The sequence below is a fragment of the Neoarius graeffei genome, chromosome 18, assembly GCF_027579695.1.
Source record: "Neoarius graeffei isolate fNeoGra1 chromosome 18, fNeoGra1.pri, whole genome shotgun sequence".
Taxonomy (NCBI): domain Eukaryota; kingdom Metazoa; phylum Chordata; class Actinopteri; order Siluriformes; family Ariidae; genus Neoarius; species Neoarius graeffei.
In genome coordinates, this window is record NC_083586.1 from 53,754,556 (window position 1) to 53,782,084 (window position 27,529).

Here is a 27,529-nt window from a genome sequence, read left to right on the forward strand (position 1 = left end):
GCTATACTATACTATTATAGCTATACTATTCTTTTTGTCTTTTGAATGCTTCTCTGGCGTGTGTGTGTGTGTGTGTGTGTGTATGAGGGGTGATTGTCTGGACTTACATGGGGGTGCTCTCCTCTGCATGGTGTCCAGGGGGTGTGAGTAGAATGAATTCTGATTGATTATTTTAATAAATGTAATTTTGTTATTTCAAACACTCGTAAATAGTAATTATTTGAGGTTTAATCTGGTGCTCAATATGATTTATTCTTCCCTAATGAGTGCGACAAAGGTAATAAATTTCACTTGAAATGGCATTAAAAAAAGTCTTAAATTTTGGTTTAACAATCCTGGGGGTACCCTGTGTAAAGCACATTGAACTGCCACTGTGTATGAAATGCGCTATATAAATAAATTTGCCTTGCCTTGAAGTATATTGATGATTAGTGTAGCTTCAAGTACACAAAAGTATGCTAAATTTTAGTACACTTAGCACATTTATTTTTCACCAGGGCACGTTTACAATTTAGCAACAGTTTTTGTTGAGGTAGGGCTGTTGTTGTTTTTAAATAAACATAAGCTGCAGAGTGTGGTGTGTAAGAATTGCACTAGCGGAGTGTAAAGTGTAGAGGACGGGAATTGCACTAGCGGCGTGTGAGAGGACGGGAATTGCACTAGTTGAAATGATGTCTGTTGCATTCTAGGAGTTTATTTATTTTCCTTTTTCCATAGAGACAGACAAGAGCGTGAAGAGGCGGAGAAAGCAGGCAGGCAGATAAAGGAGGAGGAGTCGGAGGATGCCGATATGTCCAACCCATTCCAGCCAATAAACCATATTGTTGCAGTGGTAAGCTTTCTGCTCTGATGCCCTGAAGTTTCGTGGCAGTCCTCATGGTTTTCTTCATCACGTTTGTGTCAGAGCTTAGTTTTGTCCTGGTTTGTTCCTTCAGAATGAGAACAAGCTGAAAAAAGAAATGGAGACGAAGAGGCAGGGAGAAGAGGTCGAGCAGGACGGTGTCCTGGAGCCAAAGAGCAGACAGGAGGACGATGAGGAGGAGGAAGAACAGGAAGAGGAAGAGAGTGAGCGACAGACACCGGAGAGCCCAGAATCAGGTCAGTCTCCGTTCAGTGAGATTGCTCCATCACCGGACTGATAATCAGGAGTACTAAGGAGTTTTAACAGAGCAGTGTGATTAGCACAAGTGGCCTAATTTGTATTCAAGTGTTTCCTCTCTAAGGTTAATGACGGCAGTGTTGTTCCTTTGAAAACCACAAGCTTAGACTATAGATAATTTGCTGTCGTGTAAAAGATGTCTGAAGTGCACTAATTTACATAATTAACCAGAATAACCCCTTAAAGTGCTGATGACACGTTTTTGACATCTTTGGCGATGTTTTATCACATAAAAAGTAATTCCCGATGATCCATATATTAATTCATGAAGGCGCCTATTTTACAAGTTATGATGATAAACGCGGCTATTTGGGCAAATTTGACGGGGCTGCAGCACCCAGGAGACGAAGGAGGAGGAGGAGCTATATGACGTCAGCGAAAGAACCTTCCTCCTAACTTACCAGTTTGTTGTTGATGCGACAGGTGTTCAGTTTATCATTATTAGTATTTTTATTATACATTATTTTATATATATATATATATATATATATATAGTTATTATGCCTTCACGTTGTGTTGCCGGCTTTTGCTCCAAAACCCACAAGGATGGGGTAAGTTTATTCAAGTTTCCCAGAGATCCCGAGCTGCATGCGAAGTGGGTGAAGCAAGTCAGGCGCACTCGTGACAAGTGGGAGCCCTCACCAACATCCGTCCTGTGCTCTGAACACTTCGATTTGGATTGTTTTGACACCCTTCCCAGCTTAAAAGAATCTCTTGGGTGTTCAGTTCAGCACAAACATGTGTTACTACCATCAGCAGTGCCTACACAGTGTTGCCAGATTGGGAGGTTTCCCGCCCAGTTGGGTGGTTTCAAGTGCATTTTTGGTGGGTTTTGAACATATTTTGGGCTGGAAAACGTCAGCAGTATCTGTTGCCAGATCTGTTGCCAGATACTGCTGAAGTTTTCCAGCCCAAAATATGTTCAAAACCCACCAAAATGCACTTGAAACTGCCCAACTGGGCAGGAAACCTCCCAATCTGGCAACACTGCCAGTATTCCGGAGGGGGTCTACTAGTAGCTATGCCAGATCCAAAGACAGTCCTCCTGTCAGAACATGTGTTGTGAAACGACATAAGATAAAGGTACGTAGAGCTATAGATTCTACATGATAATCATAAATGTAATCATAAAGTCGGCGTGATATCAGTCATGTATTTGCTTGTGAAAGCTTGCGGCTTTCATGTAACTGCCGCCTAGCAACGAGAGGCAAAGGGTAAAGAGGGTAGGCTGTCATAGATTCTATTCGGAGGAGATCAACACAATTCTATACTCCCAGAAGAGGAAGAGCTAGCACTAGAGAGTTCACCGGCGTTTTCATGCGCCATTTCCATTGAGTGGAACCAGAGTAGAACAGCCAGTTAACTGCAGCGTGTTCTTCCGCTGACGTCACAACATGGCTGTGAGCCACGGACCCAGTTTTCTTGCGCTGTGCAATTAAAAGTTGGATATTCGCGTAACAGCTTCTTTTCACGTAATTATAACAGAAATCTAACATGTTTGCCATATTGTATAGTTTATTTAAGAAATTGCATAGAGTCATGTTCGTGTCATCAGCCCTTTAATCGTTCAAACGAGAACTTTAAAAACCCGAATAATCTCAGAATACTCTGCGATGAATTCTTAGGTCCAGCAGACGAGACCAAAAAGAAGATCAAGAAAATACGGCTGAAGCGGAAAAACCGAGTCGACCCTCTCGTCATGGACGACGCAGCCAAGAGCCCGACTCCTCCACCCGCACCTGGTAAAACAGTCCTGTCTGACCTTTATGTATAATAACACACTGCTTCACACTTTATCATACCACAGTGCTGTTGAATTCTCAAATCTGATTGGATCGAAAGCGTGGATTTGATTTTCAGCAGCTCTGAGAAGATTTTCTGCTTAATTAGTTCCTGTCTCTTAGGCCATCCTTAAAAAAAATCCGTTTCCTGTCCACCGGGTGAGCAAAATATATTTTTTATATATATATATATATATATATATATATATATATATATATATATATATATATATAAAATCTATGGATGGATAAGAAATCGCAATGCTGTGTTTTTTTTCTTTCAGTACTTTTTTATTACAAAAGCAGACACATTTAATAAAATGACAGTTTCATCAACTGAAACTTGTACAAAAACTTTGTTAGCATTTTAAATGCTGACTGCAACATTTGCAAAACTTTTACAAAGGTACTTAAAATGTCCGACACACGGACTTTTTGTAGTTCTAAATCGAGCGTTAGGCCTAGTTCGGATGAAATTACACTATTAAAATGATCACTGAATGATTTGTTTTTCTGAATCTTTACTATTTTGTTCGCTAGAATACCATTTTGCGATTTCACACTTAAGCAAATGTTTGAAAACTCCGGATCTCCTTCCTTCATGGTGGCTGGCATTTTTTTCTGCCGCATGGCGCATGCGCGGAGCTGATTCGATTCTATATTCTGCGCAGAATGCAGGGCTTTCCACAAGCGCCGGCTGCCGGCCACACAATTAAGTCCAGCCGGCTACTTTAATGACTATTATTTTTGTAGCCCACAGGCTCTAAATATTAATTTTTGATTTTAATAAAATTAAATGTTTATCTAACGGACTGACAATAACGTCAAACTGAACCGCACTCATTTAAGTTGTGATTCGCGCCGTTTGTACCGATGATAACCACAAATTCCCCGCCGACTTCGTTGATCAAGGGAGAGTAACTCATCCGCGGCCCCGACATGCGGTGTGCGCGCGCGCACACTCGGCGGAGGCAGTAATGTGTCGGGGCCGTCGGAGGGAACTCTGGTAAACCAGTCTTCTCTCGTTCAATTACGTGCTGGCATCAAGGTTGTAAACAGGGCTTTGAACCAGAATTTTTTTTCCTATTGGTTCGTTCCGAACAGAAACGGAATTTTAACGTTTCCGGTTTTGGGTTCCACCATTAAATAGACGTTCCCGAACCGGTTAGAACAAAAAAATTTCGTTCCCGGAACGGTTAATTACGTTCCCTGTCAGCTGTTTAACAAATGGCTATAAAATTATGTCTCTGTCTCATCCAGCTTAAGCCAAATGTAGGCTAATTCTATTACAACCTTCATTAAATAAGACAAGAAATAATTCAAAACAATTATTATTTCAAATGTTGGCGATTTGGATTCTCAGTATGTCTTCCCATCTACACAAACAGAAAAAGTGCCAAAAATGAAAGATAATTCGTTTAGTGTGTTACCAAAGGCTTCGTCTGGCTAACGCGACTTCAAAGCTCTACGAGCATTTGGTCTGGCCAAGATATTAAGCCCAACCGTTTCCCAAAGCGCGTGGTTGACCCGCCTCCCTGAAATGCCTCAGTTTGCTACTGGTCGAAGCCAGAAAAGGCTGTGATGAAGCTTAAACCAATCACATCACTCTTTCCTCTGACGTATGTGACGCGACGGGGCTAACTGGTAGATTAAACTCTTACCGAAGCCAGTCGGGAGCAAGGCGAAAACGTCCTTCCTTTCAATAAATACCTCCAGGGCTGCTCTTTGCTCCGTTTTCAATGAGAACTTCCCGTTGAATGCTTTCAATACAGCATCTACCGCTGTGTTAAAGGCTTGCCGCTGCTCCATGTTCGTGATGTGAATGAAGCGCTTCCGGCATAGATTCTGTAAACAATCTATGGCTTCCGGTCGCAGTTCTACTACGTCAGTGCCTTGAACACGCCTCTACCCAGGGCCGTTGGAGATGCTCAAAGTTGATTGGCTCCTGATTTTTCGGGAGCTTGGAAGAGCTGTAGATAGCTTGCCTGGCCAGACTAAGCTCGCAACAGGCCCTCGTTGCGTCACGCTTAGGATGGGCGGGCCCAGGCTACCAAAGGCTAGTCAGGCCCTATGCATTGATAGGCTAACAGAGGTTAACGTCAATTAATGTTCGCGAGCCTCTCATTAACGTGGACAAATATATTGATATCGTGTTTGAAATTGATGTTTTTGAATAACGATAGACTGCAATATTTACCTCTTATTTAAGATGTGGAGACGTGATAGTAGTCCACCCTCCCGCTCTCTCCATTCAGTCAGCGAACGTCACACAGGAAGTGGACCCCAGCGGGTCATAGAAACTTGTGCAGAAGAATGACTTTTTTTTATTTGTAGGCTATGGAAACTTTGAGGAACGAAATAAAAACCGGTATTAACCGGTTACCATTATTTTTAATAAGCGTTTCTGTTCCGGAACATGAAAAATAATAAAGTTTCTGGTTTCGTTTCTGTTCCATGTGAAATAGAAAAAGTTCCCGGTTTTCGTTTTCGTTCCTTGAACCGGTTCAAAGCCCTGGTTGTAAATGAACCCAAACTGAGTGGTTGGAGTGTATTTTCATACACAAATGGAGAAATGTTCGCTGAGCGTTTAATTGTGTCGCCCCACTGCAGACCGTTGTCGTTGTTAATTCATAGCATGCTCAGTTGCGTGAATGTGTCATGCACCGAAAATAAGAGATTTACAAGCCAGGAACGCCTCATGATGCAATACGCAAGAAAAGAAAGATGATTTACTGCCATTTTACTTTGAGGCTGGCTGGCTACTTATTTGTCATGGCTGGCTAGTATGAGCCTTGGTGGAAAGCCCTGGGAATGCGTAAATGTCAAGTTCGATTTTAGATTTACGAACCCGAAAAAAATGTCGAAAAACCGGCGTTAAAAAAAACAATTTCAACCGCACAAACAGCACTCACCCGGCCGGTGGACCGGAAACGGAACATTTTTTAATAATGGCCTTAGCTGTGTCTCGCATACACACATGGAAAAACTAAGTATAACCGAGACTAACTCCATAAATGTTAAACGTCTCCAAACAAACAGCTTCACCATGTCATTGATGATGAGAATTACTTTGAGCATATTATTATTAATCTTTAGTATAAATACGGAGGCGATTTATAGAAAATCGCACGCGCTGATTAGTCAAGAAATTATTTCTATTTCTCGATAAGCGACTCGGCAAAATGGCGGCCAGTTGCTTCGGCACCGTAAATGAGGAAGAATTACGAATGATGAAAGAAAACGCTGTTCCTAAAAGCACTAAAGATGCAACGAAGTTTGATCTAAAACTATTCAAAGGTAAGGTGGGATTGAGATTTATTTTATCGATTTCAAAACAAAGGATTTTATGTGAATCGGCATAGATAAGTGACACAAGTCTGCATCGCGCTGTTATTACATTTGCTTGACGCGTTTGAAGATTGAAATAAATTATTTTTTTTAATATAAATTTTTTTTTCCTTTACATTAAAACAGCTCCTCAGAATTAACCGATTTTAAATCGTTTTTTATAAATAGGTGTCTTTTTAAATAGATATATCATGGTTCATATTTTATACATTATTATATTAGTTAGTAGTTTATACTTTTTTTTTTTTCCCCCCTCCCTTATCTTTTGTAAATTAGGCACATCTGTTGCCTTTTATTTATTTTGTACTTAAAGACTAAAACAAACAAACAAAGGCTCAGTGAATATTGGTAAATAATAACCTCGACGATGACTTACTTATTATTCACTGATATTCACTTCACCTTCGGCAAATATATTTAAGTTATTCCATGAAATCGAGTCGTACATTAGCTGACGAGGCGCGTAGCACCGAGTTGTCTATAATCCATGTACAACGAGATTGAATGGAATAACTGTTTTATTCTATCCACATTCACTGGATTTTGAGAAATGGAGCATTTGTGTGTACAACCCCGATTCCAAAAAAGTTGGGACAAAGTACAAATTGTAAATAAAAACGGAATGCAATAATTTACAAATCTCAAAAACTGATATTGTATTCACAATAGAACATAGACAACATATCAAATGTCGAAAGTGAGACATTTTGAAATTTCTTACCAAATATTGGCTCATTTGAAATTTCATGACAGCAACACATCTCAAAGTTGGGACAGGGGCAATAAGAGGCTGGAAAAGTTAAAGGTACAAAAAAGGAACAGCTGGAGGACCAAATTGCAACTCATTAGGTCAATTGGCAATAGGTCATTAACATGACTGGGTATAAAAAGAGCATCTTGGAGTGGCAGCGGCTCTCAGAAGTAAAGATGGGAAGAGGATCACCAATCCCCCTAATTCTGCACCGACAAATAGTGGAGCAATATCAGAAAGGAGTTCGACAGTGTAAAATTGCAAAGAGTTTGAACATCTCATCATCTACAGTGCATAATATCATCAAAAGATTCAGAGAATCTGGAAGAATCTCTGTGCGTAAGGGTCAAGGCCGGAAAACCATACTGGGTGCCCGTGATCTTCGGGCCCCTAGACGGCACTGCATCACATACAGGCATGCTTCTGTATTGGAAATCACAAAATGGGCTCAGGAATATTTCCAGAGAACATTATCTGTGAACACAATTCACCGTGCCATCTGCCGTTGCCAGCTAAAACTCTATAGTTCAAAGAAGAAGCCGTATCTAAACATGATCCAGAAGCGCAGACGTCTTCTCTGGGCCAAGGCTCATTTAAAATGGACTGTGGCAAAGTGGAAAACTGTTCTGTGGTCAGACGAATCAAAATTTGAAGTTCTTTATGGAAATCAGGGACGCCGTGTCATTCGGACTAAAGAGGAGAAGGACGACCCAAGTTGTTATCAGCGCTCAGTTCAGAAGCCTGCATCTCTGATGGTATGGGGTTGCATTAGTGCGTGTGGCATGGGCAGCTTGCACATCTGGAAAGACACCATCAATGCTGAAAGGTATATCCAGGTTCTAGAGCAACATATGCTCCCATCCAGACGACGTCTCTTTCAGGGAAGACCTTGCATTTTCCAACATGACAATGCCAAACCACATACTGCATCAATTACAGCATCATGGCTGCGTAGAAGAAGGGTCCGGGTACTGAACTGGCCAGCCTGCAGTCCAGATCTTTCACCCATAGAAAACATTTGGCGCATCATAAAACGGAAGATACGACAAAAAAAGACCTAAGACAGTTGAGCAACTAGAATCCTACATTAGTCAAGAATGGGTTAACATTCCTATCCCTAAACTTGAGCAACTTGTCTCCTCAGTCCCCAGACGTTTACAGACTGTTGTAAAGAGAAAAGGGGATGTCTCACAGTGGGAAACATGGCCTTGTCCCAACTTTTTTGAGATGTGTTGTTGTCATGAAATTTAAAATCACCTAATTTTTCTCTTTAAATGATACATTTTCTCAGTTTAAACATTTGATGTCATCTATGTTCTATTCTGAATAAAATATGGAATTTTGAAACTTCCACATCATTGCATTCCGTTTTTATTTACAATTTGTACTTTTTTTTTTTTTTGCAAATTTGATAAAAGCTTTGTGCTAAACATCTGACAAAATCATTTCCGCTTAGCGGACACGTGACAGATTGCATACATGCGCAATTTTAATGCTTAAAGATGAAGAATGTAAACAAACTTGTGAAATGACACTAGTAATCTGTAAAAAAAAAAATGCTATAATTCTTGAAAAATTAAAAAAAAAAAAAGATACATTCTTACCATCAAATATGTTTACTCCATATTTTGTCGCTTTTGGCGGGGGGGTTGTTTTTGAGGAGAGTTTTTAATTTCGTCCTCGGGTGGTTCAGCAAAACAGTCCGCCGTTTTTTGTTTTTTTCCTACTGGCGGTATATGAGCTGATATCCTAGTAGTAGAATAGCCAATCAGACTGCGCGATTGCTCATATCCGGTGAATGTGGATAGAATAATTGTTAAATAGTTCATGTTCGAGATGGAACAACCTGTGCTGTTATATGAAATTAAGACACACATTCCAACCAACCAGATTCAAGTATTCAGCCGTAAAGGAAAATAATCACCATCAGGGTGGTAACAGGAACTCTGCTTTGTGTGGCTACTGCCTCATAGAGGCGAAGCAAGGCAGTAGCCCTTATGTTATCGCGTCGTAAGAATGAGTGTAACAATAGCGCACTGCGCATAAGCATTACAATCAGCAGAACGGCGAATCCGCCGAATCGTGATCTCTCGATACGAACAACAGCTGATCTCGCGTTATCAAAGGTACACAAGAACGAAACTTCGTAACCAATGAGCACTTATCCTGATCAAGTTCGATTACCGGTTCTGCTTCTTGATAAACTTCGGAACCGATCAGGACCAGAAACGAAATAAGAGAAACCTCGTTATAACTTCGTAGTATCGGAAGATAATCGGCAGATAAAAAGATAAACGAAATTCACCTCATGGTTCGCCAAGGCTACTGATTCGATATCAAGTAAGTGGGGCTTATTTTCGCAAAATTTACTGTTTGATTATCACAGCTTTTGTTTGATCCTTCTGAAAGGTTTTATAAGTTTAGCTTTTTGGCAGATAGATTGAGAAGCCGATATCAAACTTCTGCTATTTGCTTTAATTTTTTTCTTTTTTATTTTAGAGTCTTTAGAGTCTTTACACTCCACTTGTGAAACAAAATGTGCTCATTAGTACTAAGTAATGCTTCCAAGACAATTCATGAACAAGCGCGTTCTTACTATTTTTGAAAATGGATCTAGTTCACAGCACTGTATTTTGAACAAAACACAGTAAACAAAATTGGTCACCAAAATACTCCAAGCCCAGATGCTGCTCACCGCTTGGTGACGCTTGCAAGAGATGAAGCAAGTATCATTGATAACGTGTGTGCGTGTGTATGCTATATTTACTGTACGGACACGGGATCAGAAAGCAATTTTATTTATTTATAAGCAATAGTCACATGTACACACGGTACTTTTATTTTTAACTCCTAGATGTTCTTAAAGTTCACTGACCATGACCCTGCTGTCTGAAGTGATGTCACTCCATCGATTTTTAAAACGGATTCACGAGGTTTTGCTTTACTTCTGTTTGTAGTTGGATGGGCTACTCCCAAAGTTTCTAGACTCCCCAAGCTCGACCCTCTTGGAGATACAAGGCGTTCTGGTAACTCCTTTATTCATCCCCCTCCCACACACACGCTTCCCAGTACGCATGCTCTCACTGCCATTTCGTTTCTTAACCTTCATCTCGATCACTAACAGCGTCTCACACTTTCACAGAGCATGCTTCAGCCTCACCGAGTCTCTCTGACCATCTCACCATGCTTTCAGTGTGCGTTCTCGTAACACACGAAAGCATCTCTCCTTGTCTCCTTTTTTTTTTTTTTTAAACACCATGAAATAATTCTGTACTTTTCTTGCCATTTCTGTTGGTCTCTGGTTCGACTATTACACCGTTTATACTCTGACCTTGTGTTTGAATGCTTTTTAATGCAGGTGAAGGCAACAGGACTTGACATTTATTCACGTGGCAGATTCTTCTGTTCAAAGCCACTTCAGGTGACGCAGAAAGGAGATGAAAATTATACAAACGCTGCAGAACTCCATTTCCTCCATCTGATCCAACATGCGCTCGCAGAAATTAAAACAAATATCCAGACTAACAATCTAGTTTATTATAATCAGGAATAAGGACACTTGCTCACAAAACCCCTCAGAGAGTATTTTATTTAAAAAGTCTGAAAAAGCATTAAATCAATTGTCCGAAGTAGGGCTGTGTGATATGGGAAAAAATGAATATCCCGATACATTTTCTCCATTTCACGATATACGATATACATCTCGATATATTTAAATCTCCTCTAAAGGACCCCATGAAATCTAACTTTTACTCTTTACTGTTTTCATTACAATCCCTGCAGGTTAAATAACATTCTTGGTTAACTTTACAGGTGGTTTTCAACAACACATTTTAAATTTTCATGTTAGTGATTAATCACAATTGAGTTGAAATAAGACTATTTTTATTCAACAAAGATGTGGCACAAACTGCAAAAACAATCTTGAAAATTGCAACAAAGGGGCAAAACAATACAGAGCTGCTCAGAGCTCAAACCAATAAAGTGCAAACTCAACACTGAGAAAGACATTTAGCCTAAATAAGAAAAGTGCTCATTCATTAAATTATTTAAAAAAAAAATAGATCTCCCAGCTATTAACCTGACTACTGAGAACCACTGGAACATTCACAATAGAGAGCGAGATTGAGGGAGAGAAGAGAGAGATCTGCAAAACATCATTTCTCTCTTTGCACACTTTTGAACTGAATGTTTTCTGGCTCTGCCTCTCAGATGTGTAGAATTCCGGTATTGACTTCTCTGTAAAATGTCTGCGACCAGGCAACTCGTATTTGGGATCGAGTGTGTTTAGTAATTTTTGGAAGCCTGGTTTTTTCACTATACTAACTGGGATCATGTCTTCGGCAATGAAGTTAGTGATTGCATCCGTTATAGCTCTCCATCTCTGACTCGTTTTCTCATATGGGGTGGCTTTGGAGAACGAGGCCGCTATGTTTAGCTCATGGGGGGTTTTAGCTCGTGGGCAAGTAGTTCGGAGTTTAAGAGACTCTTCATACTGTACCGGGTGAGTTTCAGGTGATGGAACATATTTGTCGTGCTGCTGCCTTTAGTGATGACAGGTTTTTTTTTTTTTGCACACTTTACAAACTGGCATTTGCTGTTCCACGTCCTCCTCGCGATATCCAAAAAATGCCAGTTGACTGACCCCTTACTCGTTCTTTTAGGAAGTAATTTGTCGCTGAAATTGCCAGACCTTACACGGTAGCCTATGCAACACCAGCGATTGCACGAACTGAGTCAGCGCTGTAAACCGGAACCAGGAAATCTTCCCGCCGGCAGTGTTGCCAGATACTGCTAACGTTTTCCAGCTCAAAATATGTTCAAAACCCGCCAAAATGCACTTAAAACCGCCCAATCTGGCAACACAACCGAAACTAGAAAATCTTCCCGGAAGTTCCTTTCAGCACCGAGATGTCGCCCGGGATTGGTTGGCGAGTGCGTGACGTTATTGTTTTCTTTACCCTTAGGCAGCCTCTCACGTTACTGCCTGAGGGACAGGGAGAAAACCACCGGAAAAGGTTTTAAACAAACACAAGTAGGAAGATGACCATAAAATACTCGATAGTTACGATATAATTATTTTATGTATCGCACACAGAGTTTTCGCGATATATCGAGTATATTCGATATATCGCACAGCCCTAGTCCGAAGCCTTAAACGGCATGAAATTATGATACTACACACAGATATTTTCAGTATTCAAGAAGTGTATTTTGTATACTTAGGTTGAGTTTGCAAAATTTACACAAAATACAAAGAAAGATGATGATATGAAGATAACTAATTTCAAACAAATTAAATGTGGCAGGGGAAAGGAACAGGACTTGCATCCCAGCCACCTCCGAACCCCTAAATGCTAACGTGGTGATACAAAGATTACACTATAATGATGATGACCAATAGAAAAACGTGTTTTTTAATCGAAAAAACTTCACTGCTATTATAATCAGGGTTTCCCCAGGTTTGACCACCATAAATTTAAGACTTTAAGACCTTTTTAAGACCACTTAAATGAGAATTAAGACCTACTGTACATCGCACCCATTATGCGGTCGTAGAACACCAGATCAAATTCCCAATAATGACAAATGTTTCAAGTAAAAATACTTTTATTATAAAAGTTATATACTTAAAAGTCATTATGTGCATTGCTTGTCGAATCTTCACATTCAAGACAAGCAAGACCGAATTTTGTTATGCAAGACGTTTTGTTTTTTCCACAGGAGAATGTTGTAGCGATTTCCGAGTCTGGGAACACAGCCTTAAAGAGTTCGCTTATGCCCTCATTCGAGCTGTACGAGTGGTGTTCCATAATTGTTTTTAAAATCCAGAGCACCTCTGCCCGAAGTGTCGGGGTTCCACCGACACCCATCATGCCACTGCTCGGCCCTTGTGTTGTTGCTAGCCTTGCCGATGATGTCTGGCTTGGCTGATGCTGCTGACGTTCGACAGTGGTGCTCGTGCCAACTCCAGGTGCATTCGGAGATTGAACCGTGCAGAACTGAGTGATGGGCTGGTGGCGGTGGAGGGCAGATGCAATGTGCTTTGAGCTCTTCATGTGAGACTCTAAAGCGAAATGACCTATAGTGGACAACTTGAAGGTCTTTCGACAAACACAGCATCTTGCTTCAACGTCGCTTCCAGGAACCTCCCTCGCCCAATCACGATATCTTTCATTTGAAAGCCGCTGCTGATTAAAACGACACTTCCCCATGCTGCGATTCGCGGAGTCTCCTCTCCACCACGGACTCCGACGATTGCGCCGGCGCGAAAATGTATCAATATTGTTCCTTTCTTTGCGCATACTCCGAGAAATTCACTGATGTTACGCAAAACCCACGTTTTCACACTGTAGAATAGAATGAGTAAATTTAAGACCTTTGTTTAAAAAATTAAGACTTGGGCAAAGCAATTTAAGACTTTTTAAGGCCTTAATTTTGGAATATTAAATTTAAGACTTTTTTTTTTAAGACTTTTTTTTTTTAAGACTTTTAAGACCCCGCGGCTACCATGATAATGAGGGCATTAGTGAAAACGCAACGATAATAAACTGTAACACACAGTGTTTGAGCACTTCAAGAAACTTAAGTGAAAGGTAAGAGTTGTCATATGTATAAAAAAAAAAGTCTTATAGCATTTTTAATATATATTAGTGTATATTTTTATATATTATATACAGTACTGTGCAAAAGCCTTAGGTATCCTATTTTTTCCATACAAACTTTTTATAGATTTCTCTTTTGTGACTTCGAAATCGAGTCAAAATATTCCAAAAACATTTTAGAGTTGTGAACGTTTGTTATCCAGCACAAAATTAAATGTTAGAGCAGAAAAAAAAAAAGTTTGTGTCTGAGCAGGATATTACATAAGAGAGCACTTTTCAGATGAAAAAAGAAAACTTAATGAAGGCGACTGGAAATTTCTTGGTGCAAAATGAAGACGCGAGTGTGACAGTGTCCAGAAGTACGGAAGCCGCGAGATGCCCTTCATATAATCCTTTTTTTTTTTTTTTTATTCACCTTATCCCGAGATAACGACATAATTAATTCAGGATCTCGAGAAAACAACACAACTAATTTGAGATCTCGAGAAAACAAAACAATTATTTCATGATCTTGAGTAAACAGCTGAGAAATGGTAGCCTGGCAAGCCAGACTAAATGTGAATATTTAGTCTGGCCTCGATCTGTAGACATTTCCGAAGGGTGTGGGAGGAACAAACCGCTGTCTTTCAAACTGTCTCTGTGCGTATAGGCCAACGCTCTGACCAATCAGCGCAACAGTGACTGTGACGTAGTCAGAGCGACAGAAAGCAGTGGGGGAGGCCTTGAAATAAATAATTTTTCAAAATGCGTATTAATTAATAAACAGGTTCTAGATATTAAGAAGTTTGGAGATAATGACCACAAGTTTGGAGTCTGTACCACATACACATTTTTTTTTTTCAAGGGTTTGCTTAAACTGTTTTTGAGTTTTTATTTAGTGGTGTTTGAAATAATTTCCCTTAAATTTTAAAATAACGGGAAAATAAGAAACAATCAAAAAGTAATGTTTCAAAGCTGTTTATTAATTCTTCGTACTGCACAAACTAGCCCCATCCTTTTGGCTACGAGCGGAGCCAGCTGGTAGATCAGACTTTTGCCATAGCCGGTCGGCAAAACAGCGAAAACGTCCTTCTTGAAAAGGAATGAGCGGAGAGCCTCTTCCTGCTCATGTTTCAACGAAAACTCCAAGTCTAATTCTTCTAAAACTGATTCCAAAGCGGAGTCAAACGCGCGCTGTTCTCTAGCCGTAGCCATCTTTCCTGTTGTGCTTTCTCCAGCGTCACGCAGCCTTGTCGTCACTCCTGCAAAAGCCCGCTCAAAGAATCCAAACAAAAACCTTGCGTTGTGATTGGCGGGCACGATTTGATGCCCGGGGTGTTTTTGTTTATATGGTGCGAGGCTAGACCCACTCGCTAGGCAAAAATATTTTTGGCCGCAAGGCGGTTGGGTCTAGTTTACTAGGCTAGAGAAATGGTTCATTCAGGTGCGCCAAGAGACTTTATATGCTGACTTTGGGGCTATTTCTCATTCTGTATAGACGCAACTTTGCTCATTAGAATGTCTGGAATAATCGATCACCTAATAAGGCAATATTTTGATCAGGGGTTGACACAGGGAGAGATTGCATTAAGTCTTTTAATAAGGGATCATTTCAAAATTAGTCCGCACCACCTCCGCAGAAGACTGGCCCGGCTTCGTCTCTACCGACGGAGATACAGTGATCCAGCTGAGATCATGAAATAACTTTGTTTTCTCGAGATCACGGAATAACGGTTTTGTTTTTTCGAGATGTCGAATTAGTTGTGTTGTTTTCTCGAGATCCTGAATTAATTATGTCGTTATCTCGGGATAACAAGGCGAATAAAAAAAGATTATATGAAGGGCCTCTCGCAGCTTCCGTACAGAAGAACTGTGGCTGGTTCTGTAAGATGCTCAGTAAAACCTGCAGCTCATTTCCTTATAAAACTGCACTCACTGGACCTGAGACGACGGCACTTGGGGTTGTTTTTGTTTTTTATAAAGCAAAGGGTCGTCTCACACCGAATATTGACTTTGTTTCATTTATTCTGGCTTTTTGCTGTTTGTATTTTTAACGTCGAAACATTTCACTTCATTATTTTTTTTTAAGCCATTTTTGGTCGAACGACATGCTGTAGTCTAGGCACATTAATCTGAACAGGCTTAATGGTGAGCAATATAAGATTTATTCCTCAAAATTTGAATGAGAAATTCAAAGGTGCGTAGATTCCATAAACGATTTCGCAGATTTTCAGTATTCACGAACCCGCTTGCTCGACCGTCTCTTCCGATGCTGGCGGTCGTCCAGATCTTTTTGCCCTGCACACACAGCCTTCCTCTTTGAACTTTTTGTGCCGTGTCCAAATCTGCATTGCAGTTGGTGCATTTTTAGAGAATTCTCTCAAATGCACGCTGCACAGTCTTGAACGTACTCTAACACACAAAACGCCTTTTCTTTTCCCGTGAATGGCATTTCTATACCTAAAAAGAGAAAAACATAAAATTCTGACCTGTTTCCACACATGCTGTTAAAATTTGAGGTCAATTGAAGAATTCGCAACGTTATTAGATTGTGAAATATCATCAAATTTTTTTGAAACACCCTGTATATCTATTACACACAATTGCTAGTTCGAAGAAACATATTTTCATGCATGGTTAATAGCCCATTGATGGCTCATGGGAAAACGAGAACACATCTATATTATACGGTCAAAAGTTTGTGGACGTCTGATCACGTCCTGATGTGCTTGTTGAACATCCCATTACAGATTTTCCTGTTCTAATGAGCTCCACTCTTCTGAGAAGGCTTTCCGCTAGATTTTGGAGCGTGGCCCTGGGGATTTGTGTTCATTCAGCTACGAGAGCATTAGTGAGATCAGGCACTGGTGTTGAAATGAGGAGGTCTGGGGTGCAGTCGGAGTTCCAGGTGTTCAGCGGGGTTGGGGTCAGGGTTCTGTGCAGGAGTTCTTCCACTCCAAACTTGGCAAACCATGTCTTCATGGTGCTTGCTTTGTGCACAGGGACACTGTCATGATGGAACAGGTTTGGGCCTCTTGGATCCAGTGAATGGAAATTAAAACGCTGCAGCATACAGAGCCATTCTACACAATTGTTTGGGGAAGAGCCACATATGGGTGTGATGGTCAGGTGTCCACATACACACTTGAGAGAGAATGCTGAGGTCCAGTTGTCTTGACTTGCCACTTTAGGGAATGAAAATGATCTGGATGATTCAGAAATCTTCATTAACCTCTCACTGCAGTGCTGTGTGTTGAGTGTTTTCCATTTGATGCACTCCATCATTTTCAGTAACATTGCTGCACTGAGCTCTGTATAAAATCTGGAGAGCTCATAAACTCGTCAGAGTGAAGCCATCTGGCCGCCATCTTGCCACTCACATCGCGTGTATTTGGTGTTAAACCATCATATCCAATCAAATTTGCCCCAAGAAAAGTATCTCCTGACTTTTTTTTTCCTTTCATTACCTCCTCTTATTTTCTCAACTTTACCCCCATTCCTTACATATCCTTATAACGCTTCCCTCCACTGTTACTGTTTTTCCCTTTTCCAGTTCAGTCTCTGATCATTTTTTTTGAACAGCTGTTTTACTGCTATAATTATTTCAACGGAGAGTATTTCGGTTTTTCTCTTATACGAAAGAGAAAGATACACTGTATATCTTGTCTGTCTATCTATTGTATTTATTATTCATGGATGCAAACGGCATATGGAATCAATTTTGTGCCAAAATGTTCATACAATACTTTTGAAATATCAAACAAAAATGACAAATCAAAATACAAAAAAAGAGAAAAAAGTCAATTTTTTAGACTGGCAAACAAATTATTCGTGTAATCGTGCAAAATATCAGTCTATTACTCTTCAGAAACCTTTTATTTTTGTTCCGCGTCTTTCTCAGTTTTGTTTGACGTAATTTATTTTGGTTGCGATTCCAGCTTTCTCGTTTGCACTCCCTGACTTTTTGCTTGCAGTTTTGGCACAAACTTGACGTGTGGGTGGGCTGTCCAGGAACGCATTCCCATTGGCTGACTTGTGTTTGACTGACAGCTACTGTACGCTCAGCGATTCCCCCGGAAGCTGTTGCGGCCATTCCCTACTCGGATTCTGGCGGACTGTTTGACGAGTGACCGATCCATTGACAGTAAACAAGGATCGAGTGGACTTCAGTGTCGACTATGATATTGAATTAATTCAACAAAGTGTAAATTCAATATCATAGTCGCCACTGAAGTCCACTCCATCCTTGGCTGAGCGTAGCTGTCAGTCAAACACAAGCTACCCAATGGGAATGCATTCCTGGACAGCCCACCCACACGGGAAGTTTGTGCCAAAACTGCAAGCAAAAAGTCAGGGAGCGCAAACGAGAAAGCTGGAATCGCAACCAAAATAAATTACGCCAAACAAAACTGAGAAAGACGCGGAACAAAAATAAAAGGTTTCTGAAGAGTAATAGACTGATATTTTGCACGATTACATGAATAATTTGTTTGCCAGTCTAAAAAAAAATGGACTTTTTTCTTTTTTTGTATTTTGATTTGTCGTTTTTGTTTGATATTTCAAAAGTATTGTATGAACATTTTGGCACAAAATTGATTCCATAACGGCGCACCTTTTGGCGGATGCCGCCTTTTTCACGGCTGTCTGGGGGACTTGTGTGAATCGCGCAGATCCAATGAGGTTTATTTATTTATTTATTTTTTTTGGGGGGGGGGGCGTTGGAGTGTCTGATTATAATTTCATCAGAGTAAATTCTGTATTAAAATTACTAAATAAGCAAATGCCGTTACAGTCCATGAAACATAGGAAGTATGAGAAGAAAACAGTAAATCAGAAAGCTGCGCACGTAAAGCCAATTGGCTGCGCGTCATTATCTGCTGCTGGCTGCACTTCACTGCACGTGCAAGGATTTCCATCAGTCCAACGTAAGTTACGTAATTGGGTTTACATGCGCAGCTTTCTGATTTACTGTTTTCTTCTCATACTTGTACTTCCTATGTTTCATGGACTGTAACGGCATTTGCTTATTTAGTAATTTTAATACAGAATTTACTCTGATGAAATTATAATCCGACACTCCAACGCCCTCCCCCCCCCCCCCCCCCCCCAAAAAAAAAAAAAAAACCCTCATCGGATCTGCGCGATTCACACAAGTCCCCCAGACAGCCGTGAAAAAGGCGGCATCCGCCAAAAGGCGCGTCGTTTGCATCCATGATTATTCCAACACACAGGCTGTACAGTACTTCCTTTTTGTTTCGGACAGTTGTTGAAACAGGATTATTTTCTCATGTTATTTGCCATTTTCACTTCATTCTCAGCCATGTCTTAACAGTATTTGTTGGTCACAATATTCATGCAGCTTGCTACCAAGATGACCAACAAATACTGTTAAGACATGACTGTAAGAATGAAGTGAAAATGGCAAATAACATAAGAAAATAATCCTGTTTCAACAACTGTCTTAAATAGAAATGAAGTATTGTACAGGCTTTGTGTTGGATAAATGAAGGAAAAATAAATATACGAAACAGAGAGATGCACTGTATAAGAGGAAAAACTAAATCTCCGTTTAAATAATTATAGTAGTAAAAGAGCCGTTCAAAAAAATGATCAGAGGCTGGACTGGAAAAGGAAAAAAAAAAACTAACAGTGAAGGAGAGCGCTATAAAGAGATGTATGGAATGTGGGTAGAGTGGAGATGATAAGGGGAGGTAATGGGGGGGGGGGGGGGGGAGTCAGAAGATACTTTTCTTGCAGCAAATTTGATCAGATACGATGGTTTAAAGTGTATGTAATGCCTTATTGTAATGCTTTACTCATGATGTATTCATTTTAACAACCAAAATGAATTAATAAAGCAGGGGGAAAATAAGAATTTATTTTCTCAAGTACAAAACTATCGATAAATCGCGGCATCCGAATCCCGAACAAAGACAGCCTTGCCCCAGGGCTAATCTCGTATGACGTCACGCGTGGAACCCCAGTTATCTGGGTCATTTCAGTTCATCTGACTCCGTGCTTGTGTACTTGCTGAAATTGGATATTGTTGTTGGAATCTTACAAAAATAACGATGGGAAAGCACTGCGTTGTGTTTCGGATGTTCAAATCCATATACAACAGGACATTCAGTGCACAAATTTCCGAGAAACGACACTAATCTAAAGAGACAGTGGGTGAGGTTTGCGCAAACGAAGCGGGCAGATTTCCTACTAATAATAAATCTGATTCATCAAGTGTTCATCACCACCACCACCAGAGCGACCACATAGGAATTACTGGAACAAAAAAGAAACTCGTTTATTTAATAAATGACATTTGATCTGACACTTGGACAGTTCATCGATTCCCCTATTATCACCCACTTCATATTTTCTTTCAGTAATTACACTGAATAAGTGTACGCTTTAAAGAGTATCTTTCTGTATTTATGAGGTACATGTAAATATTCTCCCTGTGTTTTGCAGCGGCCATCTTTAGAATAAAAATCCACAAACCAGTCTGTTTCTCCAATTCTCTCTGGCTGGTGGTGCGCTATCGGCGGTGAGCAGGACTGTCGTGAACTGGCGTCTGTTTCTCGTCTTGGGGGCTTGAAAAGAGAACCATTTACCCCGGAATATCCTTGATAATCTTCTGCCCCTTCATCCGACATATAAGAATCACGATCAGAATTCTCTCCAAAACATGATTCTATATCGAGACTGATCTTACCACTGCTGCGCACGGGAATGAAACTGATACCTGGATTGTTACACGTGTGACGTCACGCACCCCTTCGGGATGTTCTGTGAAAATCGGCTGATCTTATTGATTTTCCATTCATTTATGGCCTTTTGGATCAGCTATGGTTCAAAAACACATGGTCAGTTGACATAATGATTGTTGCTTTGTACAAAGGAAAAAAGTATGGTTTAGGAACATTAAAGTCGCTTTAAAACACAAGCCAAATACACGTGATACGAGTGGTAAGATGGCGGCCAGACGGCTTTATTCGTCTCTACAGCGGGGAATAGAGATCTTGCAGTCACGTGACCGGAAAGTACACAGCTGCCATTTTGTCAGTAAAAAACACCTCTTAATACTGCTGCACTCGTGTACAAAATGGATCAATTTCAACCGACGGACTACACGGCTCATTTTTCTAATGAACAGATAACTAGATGTATGTCTAAAATAAACGACCTATGGATTAGTGACCCTTATGGCTTACCGGACGTAGTTTTCACGACCATGTCAGTGGATGTGGAATACCCAGACGTGTATAATTACCTCATTAACTTTCCCTCGTTTGTCAGTGGTGAAGCACTGCGTGCTTATAAATCTCTGGACAGTTATCTTTACAGAAATTCAGGATTTGTCAGCCGCCCTCAGATGTGGCATCTTGTAAACAAGAAAATAACAATCCTCATTGGACGGGTAAGTCACTTAAGTATTAAGTACTAGTACTGATACTAGATATATCAGTAGTATCTAGTATAGCACTGACCAGCCGATAATAGAATAAGGTAATTCCAGCTGTAATTCCAAATCGTCCGTCTTGTTTACCATGGATCTGGCATTGGAGAGATAGAGGCTTGGCAGTGGAGGTTTGAGTGGCTGTTTTCTGAGCTTAGTCAACAGGCCGGCTCTGCCTGCAGCCTCGCTTTTGCTTCCTCTCCAGGCGCCGCCTCCTTCGCCTGCCAGACCCGATAACAATCCACGGAGACCCCGCTGGTCTCGCTATCTCGTCCGGAATGTTGTGCATGCGATGGAAATCGCTACAAACCGTCATTTTCTGCTGGAAACCAATGTCCAGTAAGTCTATACGGTTGTAACGGATATTGAAGTCCGGTACAGATGAACAACACGCAAAAATACACACAAAAACCACAAAAAAACGTGCACAGGTAGGGAGAGCTTGTAGCCGCAGCCGTTGTAGTAGAATTGTATATAGTCGGGTTTTCCAGAAGAAAAGGTAGAAGTAGAAGCAGAACCAGAATGAAGTAGAAGGCGGAAATATGGCGTTTCACCGACAAGATGGCGTCTGTCACAATCTGGATCGGCTGTGACGTCACATGCAAGATCTCTATAGGCTATGAGCTCTCCAGATTTTATATAGTGCACTGCTGGAGCGGAATTAACACGTTATACACTCCTGTGTTCAGATGAATCAAGGGTGAACTGTTTTTTTTTTTTTTTTTCCCCTGTTACGCCTTTTAAGGTGCAGTTTGTCATTTTAAAAAAAAAAAGTGCTTCTACATTTGTATTAATCAGAATTTCAAAGAAATTTCCAATGATGGAATTTTAACAGATGGGAAGTGAATGTTTTCAGCATGATTTTAGATTGCTTTATAGCACAAAAAAAAATTACAAACTGCTCCTTTAATAGGGTGTCTCTCACTAAAGTTTCTTCCATCATTCTCTCCTCTTGGCAGATTTCTATGGCAAGCCCCTCCCACCTGTAGCAATTAGACAGAGACCAAACGGTGAAACCCATGATGTCATTTCCTAGCCCCTCCTCCTCCTCCTCCTCCTTTTCCTGATATGGTTCGAGATGCCTCGTCTCCGCCAATCACGTTTTTGTTTTATTGTTTTTTTTTCTCTCATCTCCAAGCCCGTGCTGTGTAAATACGCAACAATCACCAGCCAGTGTCTGCGAGAGGAACCAATCAGCTTGCTCAGAGGGATCATGTGACCAGCCAAGGATGGGAATCCGACAGAAACTCGTGGTTTATTTTAAACTTTCAGCAATGACTGACTGAATTTGGATCTACATAATAATAATAATAATAGTAATCGAGACATTTTATTTTTCCACTAAACAAAGAAGCGTTATAATGTTCATCAAACTGTCAATGTATAAATCTTTTTTTATTTTTCAACTGAATCACAGAACTGTGAAATCCGCTCTGTTTGAAACAGGAGATATTAGTGTGTGTGTATATTAAATAACACTACGACTGTGCTGAACAGACACTGGTGCAGAAATCGTGCTCACTCGTGCACAAGCTGTTGTGATTAAAAGCTTCGAACACCGTGAAGGCTTGTGCATGAGCATGTAATGAAGAAATGTACTGGTATTTTATATCATTTCCAGCCTGCTCATGTTTAATATTTCTGTACAGTTTTGAAAGCGAACACTTTATTTTTTCAGGATTTTGCTGGTCCACAGGCCGACCACAACTTCCGCGAGCTCACCAGCAGTTAACCACAACGTTTAGTTCAAGGAAAAAATTACTTCTGATATTAATCTTTATAATTAATATCCAGCATCCAAGCTTTATTTTGTAATTGAGTTGTCTCCAAGTTTAACCTTCTTTTATCATGTTCCGTTTTCCTAAGTTACCCACAATGCCATTTGACGACATGCTGATCACGGTAACAGCTCTGGCTTCATCTCTACCTAAAGAGAGCGATGTACAGTAGTGGTACTTTAGTCCATCCAGCTCTGTCACCACCTCATAAATAGATCAGCGTTTATGTTCCTACGGCATTCTCGTCCCTTTCGAGTCCTCTCACTCGCTGAGCGTAGGTCATTGCATTCTTGGACTTTTTGAGTCCAAGATTTTGCACCAGCATCTCCACTACTTAATAAATATTATGCACTACAAAAGAAAGTCCCTTTAAAGGTGATACAGTTCCTGGAGCTCTTAATGAAAAATCTGTGGCATGTTTGATCCACAAGGATAAAGCCCCACAGCTCCCTTCTCACCCTGTCTAAACAGCCCTGTTTAAAACGGCTGATTTGAGGAACCTTTAAATGATGGAGCCACTGCTCACCCAGCCCCTTCTTCCAGTGGCCAATCAGGTAGCACTTGGTCATGAATATTCATTCGCCAAGGCAGTTCTCAAGCCGATGAGAATTCGGGATAATTCTAACGAAATAGGAGCTCAAAAGAAACTGACTGGGCGTCTTATTTCAGAGTTTGTGGGTTGGTGGCTCAAGATGCCCACGTTTATAAGGACACGCGAGTTTTTCACAATCCTTGACTTGCAAGTGACGTCAAAGCAAAATAGAAACCCGGATGTCGGCCATGTTGGTGGATATACAAATGCGGGGGTCAAGCGACATTCCGTACAAAACAGTCACACGTGCGCAAATCTTTGTTTTTGCACTGCTTTTAAGCATTAATCTTTGTGCTGTATACGTATATTTGTGGTCACAACAGTACTCGTGACCGTGGCACGTTCCGTTTTTTAAAATTCCGTCCTTGATTCGGAAAGAGGTAGCCTGGGAAATCCCATGCTGCTTTGCACAATCGTTCCGATCTGAAAAGACAGCATGGAAACTATGGTCTAAAGGCTCGCCTGAGTTAGGGAGCCAATCAGAGAGTGGGGAGGGGTGGAAAGACGGTGACGCGTACTACTCGACAAACGGAAGCTTGTAGTTTATTTGGGACTGTTTACGGATCATATTTAACATGGCGGCGAGCGATACGAACCAAACTTTCGATCAAGCTTTAGACACTGTTCTGAATAGTTTAGAGCGAAAGTTTGTTTTAAAAAAGAACAGCGTTTGGCGTTACAGTCTTTCTTCGCCTCTTCGTCGCTCTAACTACGTCACCGGGTACAACTGCCATGATTGGCCATGGGCTACGTATACGCCAAATGATAGACATTCGCAACGTCCAATAAACGGCCGTTGACAATCGTAAACCACACCTCCCCTACGATCTTCGTCGCTCTAACTACGTCACCGGGTACAACTGCCATGATTGGCCATGGGCTACGTATACGCCAAATGATAGACATTTGCAACGTCCAATAAACGGCCGTTGACAATCGTAAACCACACCTCCCCTACGAGAAATTCAATAGGCGGATTCCAGACCATATTTCACTTGTGATATGGTCTGGTGTTAACGAGACTAGGAAAGAGGGCGAGGAAACTCTGAGGCTTAGTACGGAGAGGAGACGAGCACGGCTGAACAACATCGGCAGGGCTGATCTAACCGAGGCGAAAACCAAAACAGCTCGTGTTTGCAGGACTCATTTCATCTCCAGTGAGATTCAAAAGCTTTCTCGGTGAAATCCTGGAAGAATTTTATTTCGTATTGCTAGAATTTTGCTATAAAATGAGCGCTCTGTTGTCGTGGTTCACTCGGTTGTTGTTATTTTAGTGGTTGACCTGAAATAAATTGAAGTGTGATTTGTGAGCTATAAAGCGAGAGAATTGTCAATTTCACACTTCGTCTGTTTACACACAGTAGTAAACTAAATGCAAAACAAGCCCTAACTTACCCTTGCAAGCACAACTGCTTTGTCATCGTTGACTGGTTTAATTAATACCATATTTACCCATCCAGAGACAACAAAGTTATCGGCTTCCATGGACTTGTAAGCCTTCATTTGAGATTTGTCGACCCACGAAGTCCGCCAAACCAGATAGAACGCAATATCTGGGTACTCAATGGTCAGCGTCTTAACCTCAGAAAAATCCGACTTTTTAAAAATAATATGGGTCAAAACCACACACATCCATCTTCGGTCGACCGTTCAAATCGTGGTAATGGTGAGAAAATTCAACATTGTTTACAGACACGCTTTCAGCGGCTGCCGTCCTAGTTGCTTTGTATATCCACCATCATGGCGGATGCTCATGACGTAGCACGTTTTGATCACATGGTTGCAAGTCATCTATATGTCCCATTTATGTTTGAAATTTATTCTCGTATTGAACCCCATTGTAACTGCACCAGCAGTGTTCTCCTGCCACATTATTGAGGTGCACAACGTCTCACAGAACCAACCAGCAAATGAGCACCGTATCGCTAAACGTATCCCGGATATTTCAATCAAAACACACTTGATGATGTGTTTCAGGGTGGAGTTTTCCTTTAGAGTATTTTCCTGATTGGAAACACAGTAGAATTCTTCGCGTGCACAGGAAAGCATTTCGTTTTCACTGGTTTATAGAGGACACTTTATGAACAACGTATTTTGTTGTTAAGCCACAGCATGTACCGGTACGGACTACAGCGTCATGCTTTGTTTGAAAAGGGCAGTGTTTTTTTTGTTTTTTCCTCCTAAATGTAGCAGTTGAGACCGTTACAGGTTAAAACGATCGTTGAAATCTTGTTCTGCAGAAACACATTTCTCAAACCATGACATGTTCAATTAAGCTGGAACATTTAACACACATGTTGATTTCACATTGGGGTATGTTAATTTTAGCACAGATATGTACTGTATAAGGCATAGGTAAGGTATTTATTTAGTTTTTCTTTTTAACCTTGTGTTTCCCTCATGTATTTGTTAACATGTATTATTTTATATTTGACACTCCTGACTGAATGAATGTTTTTTTTTTTCCCCCCCAAGAATATTTCATTTCAAAGAAGTAACACCTTTCCTTTTCTCCGTCACATTCTCATACCTTTTATTACATGCACTTTTTATCCATCTTGTTTTAATATGAATGCAATTAAATGCATAAATATTTTTTATTCATTTGGTGTCTGTTTTGATATTGATGCTCTTCAGATCTGCTCATCTCTGTCCGTTCGCTTAAAAGGCAGCCTGAGGTCTACAATATGCTTTCATTTAAGAAGCTAAGCTTTGCTGTCAAAAATGATGGATTAGTATTGTATTAAATTTTATTATCAGTACATCTCTGATGCTTCGCATAACTCACCAAAATTTCAGTCTCGATCACTGTTGGGTATCAAACAAATGCCCAGCCAATGGGACTGGCGCAAGTCTGTGAAATACATATAAGGCAAAGCTTTGATTATCGCATCTCATCTCATTATCTGTAGCCGCTTTATCCTGTTCTACAGGGTCGCAGGCAAGCTGGAGCCTATCCCAGCTGACTACAGGCGAAAGGCGGGGTACACCCTGGACAAGTCGCCAGGTCATCACAGGGCTGACACATAGACACAGACAACCATTCACACTCACATTCACACCTACGCTCAATTTAGAGTCACCAGTTAACCTAACCTGCATGTCTTTGGACTGTGGGGGGGAAACCTAGTCTGGTTAACACCAGACCATATCACAAGTGAAATATGGTCTGGAATCCGCCTATTGAATTTCTCGTAGGGGAGGTGTGGTTTACGATTGTCAACAGCCGTTTATTGGACGTTGCGAATGTCTATCATTTGGCGTATACGTAGCCCATGGCTAATCATGGCAGTTGTACCCGGTGACGTAGTTAGAGCGACGAAGAGGCGAAGAAGAGAAGGAAAGAGAAGGCAAAACAAAAATAGGAAAACAATGGCACCGAACGATTACTGCCGTTTGTGCAAGACAAAGCTTGATCGAAAGTTTGGTTCGTATCGCTCGCCGCCATGTTAAATGTGATCCGTAAACAGTCCCAAATAAACTACAAGCTTCCGTTTGTCGAGTAGTACGCGTCACCGTCTTTCCACCCCTCCCCACTCTCTGATTGGCTCCCTAACTCAGGCGAGCCTTTAGACCAGGGGTCTTCAATCCTATCCACAAAGGGCCAGTGTGGCTGCAGGCTTTCATTCCAACCAAGCAGGAGCTACACCTGATTTCACTTGTTTAATCATTTCACCCTTGTCTCCAGTCAACAATCAAGTGAGCCTCCAATTTGGCTGTAATGAAAGCCTGCAGCTACACCGGCCCTTTGCGGATAGGATTGAAGACCCCTGCTTTAGACCATAGTTTCCATGCTGTCTTTTCAGACCGGAACGATTGTGCAAAGCAGCATGGGATTTCCCAGGCTAGGGGAAACCGGAGCACCCGGAGGAAACCCACGCGGACACAGGGAGAACATGCAAACTCCACACAGAAAGGGCCACGGGGCTCGAACCCAGACCTTCTTGCTGTGAGGCGACAGTGCTAACCACTACACCACCGTGCCGCCCAGCTTTGATTTATAAAATAGTATTTTTGTACAACTTCTGATTTCATAAAAATTGGGACACTGTGTAAAACATTAAATAAAAACAGAATGCAATG

The 27,529-nt window shown here is 40.9% G+C and overlaps 1 protein-coding gene across 5 annotated transcripts in view; it reads left to right on the forward strand.

Annotated features, from left to right (window-relative positions):
• Positions 1 to 27,529, forward strand: part of arl13b (ADP-ribosylation factor-like 13b) — a 56,308-nt gene extending 28,779 nt beyond the window's left edge. The window contains exons 6-11 of one of the 5 annotated variants that reach the window (XM_060899008.1): positions 718 to 832; positions 936 to 1,098; positions 2,785 to 2,901; positions 9,997 to 10,065; positions 10,398 to 10,460; positions 22,036 to 22,116. In XM_060899008.1, coding sequence (XP_060754991.1) covers positions 718 to 832; positions 936 to 1,098; positions 2,785 to 2,901; positions 9,997 to 10,065; positions 10,398 to 10,417 — 484 coding nt within the window. In that variant the 3' untranslated portion in view covers positions 10,418 to 10,460; positions 22,036 to 22,116. Of the gene's footprint in view, positions 1 to 717; positions 833 to 935; positions 1,099 to 2,784; positions 2,902 to 9,996; positions 10,066 to 10,397; positions 10,461 to 22,035; positions 26,076 to 27,252 lie in introns of those variants that run through there. The other 4 variants (XM_060899006.1, XM_060899009.1, XM_060899007.1 and 1 more) reach the window with 4 other exon arrangements.